The following is a 9,472-nucleotide window of genomic DNA, read 5'->3' on the forward strand; positions in this document are numbered from 1 at the left end:
GGAGATACTTCAAATTTGACAGACCAAAGTTTTACAAAACAGACATTCATCTATTTACTAAATGTCAAAACGAGTTAAAATAGAAAAAAAGGGGGGGGTATACATTTCAAATTTTAAGAAAAAAAATGTTATATGTCTTGGCATACCTTAATGAATATGTGGGATAAGGTATCAAAAAATACCCAAAACTTGTATGTACATATTTTGGACATCTTCATAATTCAGGGTAGAGATCTCATAAGCAAATAATTTTATGTGCACATATGTATTTATCGGTACTGAATATTTAAACACATTTGTATTATTAAAAAAATATCTAACAGATGTTTCTTTTTCAATACACATTATTGTTTTCATTAAATTATAAGTTGTGTGTTTCCTAAATAATTTATTTGGATGATCAAGAATGATTCAATGCATATTATTTTACATATATAACTTGTCGAGAAGTTTCCCTTAGTCATAAGTAAGTAATAGTGAATATTCTGATTTGTTTTAAGTGTTTTTATTGATATTTTGTAAATTGTTGGTTTTTTTTTGTTATAACTAAATGATCCTATTGCATAATAATCCCCCTCTCTCTCTTTCAATAATATATTATATGTGTGAGTAATGAAAAACACCCATTTGGGCTATAGAAAACCAATTTAAAGAAACTTAATGGAAAACTATTTCATAAGAAAAGAGGCTGGTTTGATAAAAATATTATTTATATGAAATTATACCTTATCCAACCAGCATAAATCATAATGCCCGCATACATACAATGAAAGTATGTAGTTAGTCCAGGGAACACTGAAAGGAATATGAAACACGCTCTTTTTTGTGCTTGACGGGAGTGCAAAGGAAATTCAGTAAGCAGAAGCTCAAATCTTACACATCTAAAAAAAAATATAAAAATTATTTTAATAGAAAGTTTAACCATTAAATAATTTTCATTTATATTAGATAAATTACGTATTATATATTTTGTATTTCACTCAATTTTTATAATTACACTCCTATATTATGTACAATATCAACTATTAAACAGTCAAAATGTATCTAAGCTAATTTCTGCAAATGAGCGAGTGCAGAGCAATTTCCTATCAAAGTAACATGGTTTTAAAAACCCTTTTTCATCAATAACACCGTACTTATCGCTTTTTTAGATCAATTTGATTAAAAAATTCTTCAATATCTAACCTAAAAATTAAGATTATCTAGCGAACAGCCCACTTCACGCAAATAAAGAGGAAAAGTGTTTCAACTGCTATTTTTATTCGAAAAGCTTGACTAAACACTGAATTAACTCCATTTTATCTTCAGTGTTGTAGTGTATATTCATTGTATATGTGTTACATTATCAAAATTGGGTTATATTAATAATATATTTTATGTGTTATTGAAATGATAATTGTTTAAAAATTAATGGTTAAACTTTCTTTAAAAATAAATTTTATTAAATTTTGAAATGGGTAAGCTGTTTAAAAAACTACATATTTACTTGATGAGGACATTCTTTTGCACTTTAGTCAAAATAAGTGCACTCTAAAAGAAGATATCTTTCCCGGCCATGAAGCATTTCATGGTTTGTCCCTCTTTTGCCTATGTTAGAAATTAATTGGCCAATACTGCCAGAGCGAAGAAAGTAATGTAACTAGCTAGCTAGAAAAGAAGAAGAAGGAAAATACAGTAGCCTGACGTCATGAGTTATAGCAGAAGTTGAGTGAGTAAGAGGTTCTTTGTTTGTGGAGAATGTGCTGACTCCTATGAGTGCTGAGTCCGCGTCGGTTTTTCTCTTTTCTCTGTTTTTCTCTGTAAGCTCTACTGCTGACTACTACTATTTAGTATTGAGTATTTACAAGAAGGGAAATAAATCCGGGGCGGGCAATTCGTGAAAATGTCTACGGAACCCAAGAAGACTGGGGGCCCAATTCTCAAGTTTTGGGAATCTCCAGAAACGATCTCAGCTTTGGAGCCTGTCAAGAGCTGGCTGCTTAAGTTCGGTAAGAAGATTGTGGCGAGTGATCCTCCAACTGCCAAGTCCCTTGCGGCTCTCGTGCCTCAGGCTGTTCAATTCCAAGATGATAATTTCGGGAAGGAGAAAGAGCCTGGAGTGAAGATATTGCGACTCCCTGCGCGCCTCTTCTTCGACTTCAGCTCTGGCGGTCCTCTGTGCCGCATTTTACTGACCATGTTCAAGGTGAAGGCGGATGCTGGCTGGAGGCGGTTCGATCTCCAGTCTCCATCGCGCAGGGAGGCCAACTTGGCCATGTTCCTCAAGATTGAGGATGTTTTGATTGACGAGGGATTCTTCAGCATTCCCGCACTGCTGCTCAGAAAGGATGTCCCCAAGGACGAAGTCTCCAAAGTCAAGGAAGTGGCCGCCAAGAGACACTACGACCTTGTGGACCAGGAAAAAGATGCGACCCACATCATTTATCCCGCAGTGGATGCGGATCCAGAAGTGTACTGCCGTCCCATTCTGAGGAGAGGAGAGAAATGCATCATTCATTTCTATTGCTTCCCTGTAAGCTGAGCCCCTCCTTCACATCCCCCAATTCATTCCATTTTTCTCTTATTAGGAGTCCAGAGATAATTGGGGCGTGCTCTATCCCCCCGAAGATAAAGATCCACCTGAAAATCCAGAGCAAAGAGAGTCTCGCTATAGAGTCAACTCCAAGTGGGTTACAGATATGGAGGAGTTTAATGAAATGATGTGTGAAGAGGATTATTTGGTCAACGAGAAAGGCCTTCTAGTACCGCATCCCCTTTCTCTGTCTTATGATGATTTCTCTAATTGTGAGGAAAAACCAAAAAAGAAGCCCAAGCGTAAGCGATCTCCTTCTCCCGTTCAAACTCCAAGGAAAAAAATCTCAAAAGGGTAATTTTTTTCTTTCTCTTTTCTTTAACAATACCGTAATAGATTCATTTTTTTTTTTAAATTATAAAGAAGTAGCGTGAAAGGATCCAAGAAATCTAGAACTGCAGATGATGACGATGATGAAGAAGAGGATTTAACTGCCGATATGGATGATCCTTCTCCAGAAAACGCCATCACTGAGGTTAAGATCACCACCATGAATGCGAGTAGAGCTGATCTTCAAGTGAATAAAGGAGGAACCTACATGGAAGTGGGTACGGATGATATGAGTAATTCTGAAGGAACCGCTAGCTCACGCGATGGTGCCATCAAAACTGAAACAATTGCTGAAGATAATGTTACTGAGCAGACCCATCACATCATCGTCCCTTCTTATAGGTAGTCAAATATTAACTCATATTGTATCCTTTAACATTAATGTTTGTCTTCTTTTAAGTTCATGGTTTGATTATAATGCCATTCATTCTATTGAGAAGAGAGCGCTTCCTGAATTTTTCAATGCTAAAAACAAAAGCAAAACTCCTGAAATTTACTTGTCATACCGTAACTTCATGATTGATACATACCGCTTAAATCCAACTGAATATCTCACATCCACTGCTTGCCGTAGAAACTTAGCAGGCGATGTTTGTGCTATTATGAGGGTACATGCATTTCTGGAACAATGGGGTTTGATCAATTATCAGGTAAGATTTATTTGTTTAAGTATGAACACATTTATATTTGTTATTTCATCAGGTTGACATTGACTCGAGGCCTACACTAATGGGGCCTCCACCCACATCACATTTTCATATATTAGCTGATACTCCTGCTGGTCTTCAACCCATCAACCCTCCTAAAACAACTCAACCATCAGCAGCTCGTACATTGCTTGATATTGATGGAAAGAAAGTTGGTGCGTTTGGGGGATCTGAAAATGGCGTTAAAAAGGAAGTCGGTGGCGATTTTGGTCTCAAAACCGACCTATATGATAAAAGAAATGCCGCTGTTAAAAAAGCATCAGCTGCAACTGCTTCTAGAGATTGGACGGATCAAGAAACACTTTTATTATTGGAGGCTCTTGAGATGTTCAAAGATGATTGGAACAAGGTCTGTGAGCATGTTGGCTCAAGAACTCAAGATGAGTGTATTTTGCATTTCCTTCGTCTTCCGATTGAAGATCCTTACTTAGAAAATCCTGAGGTTGGAGGTGGTGCAATGGGACCCATGGCTTATCAACCTATGCCATTTAGTAGTGCAGGGAACCCCATTATGTCAACTGTCGCATTTTTAGCTTCAGTTGTGGATCCAAGAGTTGCAGCTGCTGGAGCTAAATCTGCAATGGAGGAGTTTGCTAGAATTAAAGACGAGGTACCCTCAGTGATTATGGATTCACATATTAAGAATATTCAAGAAGCAAAGGATGATGGAAGTGAAACTCCAGAAGGTTCGGCTCTTGAAAAATCTGGAATTGCAGGGACTGAAGCTGAAGATCCTTCAAGGGATGAACCCGAAAAGAAAAAGGTCCCTGAGGAGTCGTCTACTTCCACAAACGGAGATGTGGAGAAGAACGACAACAAAGACGATGAGTCTAAAGATGACACAAAAGACGAATCATCTGAAGAGCCTGAAGTTAAAAAAGAAGACACCTCAAGCGAAGCCAATTCAACGGAAAAGAAGACACCTCCTAAACCTGAAGAAACTGCTAAAGATAGGTTAATCAAGGATGGACAACTTCAAAGTGCAGCGGCCGCCGCTCTATCCTCAGCTGCTGTAAAAGCTAAACATTTGGCTGCAGTTGAAGAAAGAAAAATCAAATCTTTGGTTGCTCTTTTAGTAGAAACGCAAATGAAAAAGTTAGAAATCAAATTAAGGCATTTTGAAGAACTTGAAACTATCATGGACCGTGAAAGAGAGGCTCTGGAATATCAACGCCAACAATTAATCCAAGTAATTAATTAAAAATAACATTTTTTTTATTATTAGTCAAATAATTATGATAATTAATACAATTTTCTGTATTTTTTTAAGGAACGACAACAATTCCATTTGGAACAGTTACGTGCAGCAGAATTCCGAGCACGGACTGCGGCTCAGCAACAGTTGAATAGAGAGAGTGGTCAACAACAGCAACAGCAGCAACAACAGGTGCAGCAGGTACAACAAGTCCAGCAGCAGGTACAACAAGTCCAGCAGCAGCAACAAGTGCAACAACAACCACCACCACCACCACAACAACAACAACAACACATGCTACAGCAGCAACAGATGCCTCCTCAACAACAAATGCCGCCTCAACAGCAACAAATGCCACCACAGCAAGTTGTCAACCACTCACCGCACTCAGTACATCCTAACGTTCCCCAGCCTAACATGCAACAAAGTATGGTTAATCCAACACCGCAATAATTCTTCTGAGTTCGAAGACTTGCTGAAATTCCATCCCTTACATCTCATATACTATAAATTTCTTTAATTTATATCGTGATTTTTTACATTTCAGTGTGGTATTATTTTAATTATATTTTTATGAATTAAGCGAATTCATACGCTTTTTCAATGTTATATTAAGAAGTGGGAATAGTTGAGTGTCGTTTTAGGTGTTACATACTATGGACGATGAAATAAAGTTTTAAGGCTACCGCCTGATTTCTGTATTATATACATATACCTATTTATAAAACACGATTTATTTCTAGATTGTGAAGACAAAAATTAGTTATTAAAAATAATACTAAAACCTAACATGATATGTCTAATTATTATTTCTTGCATTTATATGATATAAATAATATGTACTAATTGTGTGTTCCGCGTCTTTTTTTTCCTTTTTTTTTTTTTTTTTGGCGTACACTTGAGGAAGGAGGAGGTGGGCAGCAAAATTAGTATATAATACTACTACTTATATGTACTTATGTCAATGTATAAGTTGGGCATAATATTTTGTTTTATACATAGTATCAAGTTTAAAATTTCATATGGATTTACAGTGTTATAAAGAGTGTGACAAATGGAAGAGCTAATAGACAGAGCCACTGAATTTCCTCAACTTTCCAATGAAACTTACTTGGACCACGCTGGTGCGGGTCTATTCAGTGTTTCTCAATTAGATTCGGCACATAAGGAGCTGAGCAATAATTTATTTTGTAATCCTCATAGCTCTTTTGATGGAAAACAGGAGATTCGAATACGGGAATGTCGCTCCAAGGTATTAAGATATTTAAAAGCATCTCCAGGCATTTATCATGTGGTGTTCACATCTGGTTCAACGGGCTCGTTGAAAATGATCGGAGATCTATTTATTAGACCAAACCAAGAGCTCATGTTCTATTACATGAATGAAAGTCATACTAGTGTTACGGGTTTAAGAGAACTGACCAACAAATCTTATTGTTTTAGACAGGAAGATATGGATAAATTGTAAGTGTTTATAGTAAGTCAAAGTCTTTGTCCTAGATTGTTTTTAGAAATTATGCTCATCCTCTTTGATTGGTCCATGGTCGCAATTTTCGACTCTTATATTTGATATAATATGTTTATATATACCTAAATCAAGGAAATCTATAGTTAGACTTCCTTGCCTAAATATAATAAAATTCATTATTTGAAATTTGTTTTGTCTGTTTCAGGGATCATAGTTTTTTTTGTTCAAAAACTTCTCTCATTGCATTTCCTGTGATGTCAAATTTTTGTGGCAAGAAATTTCCAATCAAACAATGGATAGCCAAAATACGAGAAATAGAAACGTCTTTGAATGGACATAAACGAATATATATTTATCTAGATGCCGCATGCTATTTATCATCAAATCAATTAGACTTATCTCTTAGTCATGGCATGGATGTCGATTTTGTTTGTTTTTCATTTTACAAGATTTTTGGATATCCTACGGGTATAGGAGCTCTTGTGCTCAAAAGTGAATGCTTAGATCAAGCTTTGAAGGTTATTAACACTTCTTTATTCTGCAAATTAAAATGAATTAACTTCATATGTATCTAAATAACTAAATTTTCTTTTGAAATATTATTTTTTAGTCGAATTTTTTATCTAATTAATGCTTTGAGATTTTAAAAAGAAACTTTTGACCTTTATTTCAAATTATTAGTTAATTTATTTTCTAATATAAAAATTGAGCTTTATTATTTCATTTTTGTACCCCATAAATATTAAGGTAAAAAAATATTTTGGAGGGGGTGCAGTTCAAATGAATACTGTTCATGAAAGAAAAAAAGTTCTCAAAATGGGTGTTGAGGGATTAGAGGTAAATCTATGATTTATTTGAAAATACACCTTCATTACAATATGCCTTCCAATTATAGGATGGAACCCTTCCTTATCAACAAATATTCGCATCAATTCATGGATTCAACTTTATTCAAAATATAAATACTTACCGGATATCGCAATATACATTTTCATTGGCGCAGAAATGTTACAAAGAATTAAAAATGCTTTTTTATTCAAATGGAAATCCACTTATACTTTTCAATCTATCGAATAATTTTCTTGATCCTAGAACTCAAGGGCCAATAATAAATTTTAATATTCTCAATTTCGATGGAACTCATGCTGGATTTTCCAAATTTGCCAACTTATGTTCTGTTCATAATATTCATGTACGAGTTGGCTGTTTCTGTAACATTGGTGCATGTGCGAGATATTTAAATTTTAAAGACAAGGATATCGAATCCAACTTTCAAGCTGGTCATACCTGCGGTGACAATATGGATTTATTGGATGGAAGACCTTTAGGATCCATTCGTATATCTTTTGGTTACTACAACAATAAAAAAGATATCAGAATACTAATTGAATTGCTTCAAAAATATTATTTGAATAATCAATTAATGAATTTCACAAAGGATTGTAGCCCATTAATATCATTGAAACATATTTTTATCTATCCAATTAAATCATGTGGTGCTTTTTCTGTAACTAATTGGCAAGTTGTTTCATCAGGACTTTTGTACGATAGGCAGTGGCTTATACTTCAAGGTAATTTCTTCATTGTTGTCATATGTATATAATCTAAAATTCCTAATTCAAATTTTCAGGAAATAAAATTCTCAGTCAAAAGAGTGAACCCCTTCTTGCGTTAATAAGACCAGCAATAAACTTAAAAGAAAATACGCTCTCCCTATCATTTGATGAGTTAGGCTCCAGACTCATAATGCCACTATTGAAAAAGCGACAAAAATTTGAGATGATAGCCTGTGTAGGAAAAGTTTGTAATGAAGTTATTTCGGGCTATGATGAAGGAGAAGATGCATCTCTTTGGTTAGAAGAATGTTTAGGCTTGACTGGACTCAGATTAATTAAACTTGCATCCAGAGGATCTATGAATAACTTATCCAATTCCGCAGAATTTCTTATTTTAAACTGGAGCTCACTAACAGACCTTACGGCTAATTCAACACTGAATAAGAAAAACACAACTTGGATGATGAACCAATTTAGGGCAAATTTAAGTGAGTTGATTTTCTTTGTTTGAAATATGTATGTATTCTAATGATTATATCTAAAGTTTTTGAGAGTAATTTCATATATGAAGAAAGGAATTGGGGTCGATTAATTAGAAGGACTGTAGATGATATCTCATTTGTTTATAAGGATGTGTGCAATCGTTGCAAAATGTTAAACATTGATCAAGAGAATGCTGATAAATCTAAAGAGCCTATGAATACTCTTTCAAAAATTATGGAGAGTAACATTGATTTTGGAATACTTGCTTCTTGCGTTTTGAAGGATTTAAGCGTCAATATTGAAATAGGTCAAGAATTTGACGTTATCAGCACATCAAATTTAAAATAAGTTGTACCTATTTGTATGGTTTTTTTATTCCAAATATAATTCAAGTTTCAACGAGGATTTTTTATTAAGATTATTTTTAAGTAATTGTGTAAAGTAGATGAGTAACTTTTATTAACTATTAATATCTGAAAAATACCGAGGAAGTAACTGGATAGTTTGTGTAATGTAATATGTACTAATACGCTTAGTTATACTTCACTTTTACAAAAAATAACGTATGAATCTTGTATTTGAGCCCCAGGGCTCTATCAGTTTAAAGCTAGGCAAAGAAGGTTTACGTTTTTTTTTTCTATTTAATTAAATTTTTCTTAGCTGATACTAAAGTTTTCGTAAATGATAATGCCCCCTTCTCCTTGCACGCGTTTTTCTCTACAGAATTATCAACTTTAATTATTGGTTATTAGGGGTGGGGGCTACTTGAAGTGACTATGAATGACTCACCACTAATAAACCGAGAAATACTACTGCTGAAAAATGTGATTATGCCCCTTTTAGGAGATTAAGTAGTTATCGAGAGTACTCATTTCTGAAGTCGTACACATACTTGGCAATTCTCTAAAATATTATTGACTACCAAAAGTTATTTTCATGAACATTTAAGAAACAAATTTGTGACTTGAATTACTTGGTTGCTAACTACACACAATAAAAGGGCTCAAGTTCAAGCCAAGTTAATAATGTTGAAGTTTAAATAGAGTACTTCAACATTAGGGCAAGTCAAATCATTAAATTAAAATAAAAGTTGAGAAACTGCATCAAAGTCTTAAATTTCAATTTTAGAGCTTCTTGTCTTCCTGGGTATACCAACAACCT

General features: G+C 34.5%; 2 protein-coding genes across 5 annotated transcripts; both read left to right on the forward strand.

The window, feature by feature from the left end:
• The first annotated feature begins 321 nt into the window (after positions 1-321).
• LOC121121203 (SWI/SNF- related protein mor) lies at positions 322-5,650 on the forward strand. 3 transcript variants are annotated; one of them, XM_071890114.1, is made up of 8 exons: positions 373-466; positions 639-854; positions 1,463-2,512; positions 2,568-2,866; positions 2,936-3,244; positions 3,303-3,552; positions 3,605-4,798; positions 4,880-5,650. In XM_071890114.1, the coding sequence occupies exons 3-8, from the start codon at positions 1,883-1,885 to the stop codon at positions 5,255-5,257; spliced, it is 3,060 nt and encodes a 1,019-aa protein (XP_071746215.1). In that variant the 5' UTR covers positions 373-466; positions 639-854; positions 1,463-1,882; the 3' UTR covers positions 5,258-5,650. The 3 variants fall into 3 exon arrangements, with proteins under 3 accessions (XP_040572012.1, XP_071746215.1, XP_071746216.1); XM_071890115.1 differs by lacking the exon at positions 639-854; XM_040716078.2 differs by having other exon boundaries at positions 322-2,512.
• A 129-nt stretch (positions 5,651-5,779) lies between these two features.
• mal (molybdenum cofactor sulfurase) lies at positions 5,780-8,714 on the forward strand. Of its 2 annotated transcripts, none has more exons than XM_040716856.2 (6): positions 5,780-6,268; positions 6,478-6,790; positions 7,020-7,109; positions 7,168-7,843; positions 7,903-8,316; positions 8,373-8,714. In XM_040716856.2, exons 1-6 carry the CDS (start codon positions 5,859-5,861, stop codon positions 8,657-8,659), a joined length of 2,190 nt encoding a protein of 729 aa, XP_040572790.1. In that variant the 5' UTR covers positions 5,780-5,858; the 3' UTR covers positions 8,660-8,714. The 2 variants fall into 2 exon arrangements, with proteins under 2 accessions (XP_040572790.1, XP_071746217.1); XM_071890116.1 differs by having other exon boundaries at positions 5,869-6,056.
• Positions 8,715-9,472: the final 758 nt, after the last annotated feature.

The sequence above is a fragment of the Lepeophtheirus salmonis genome, chromosome 7 (assembly GCF_016086655.4).
Source record: "Lepeophtheirus salmonis chromosome 7, UVic_Lsal_1.4, whole genome shotgun sequence".
In the NCBI taxonomy this organism is placed as follows: Eukaryota; Metazoa; Arthropoda; class Copepoda; order Siphonostomatoida; family Caligidae; genus Lepeophtheirus; species Lepeophtheirus salmonis.

Excerpts from the sequence above, each read along its gene's own strand:
- LOC121121203 (XM_040716078.2), top strand. The coding sequence starts at position 1,883 with ATGTCTACGGAACCCAAGAAGACTGGGGGCCCAATTCTCAAGTTTTGG. Across the intron at positions 2,867-2,935 it reads AGGAAAAAAATCTCAAAAGG|AAGTAGCGTGAAAGGATCCA; the intron begins GTAATTTTTTTC and ends TAAATTATAAAG. Across the intron at positions 3,245-3,302 it reads ATCATCGTCCCTTCTTATAG|TTCATGGTTTGATTATAATG; the intron begins GTAGTCAAATAT and ends TCTTCTTTTAAG.
- mal (XM_040716856.2), top strand. The coding sequence starts at position 5,859 with ATGGAAGAGCTAATAGACAGAGCCACTGAATTTCCTCAACTTTCCAAT. Across the intron at positions 7,844-7,902 it reads GCAGTGGCTTATACTTCAAG|GAAATAAAATTCTCAGTCAA; the intron begins GTAATTTCTTCA and ends TCAAATTTTCAG. Across the intron at positions 8,317-8,372 it reads CCAATTTAGGGCAAATTTAA|TTTTTGAGAGTAATTTCATA; the intron begins GTGAGTTGATTT and ends TTATATCTAAAG.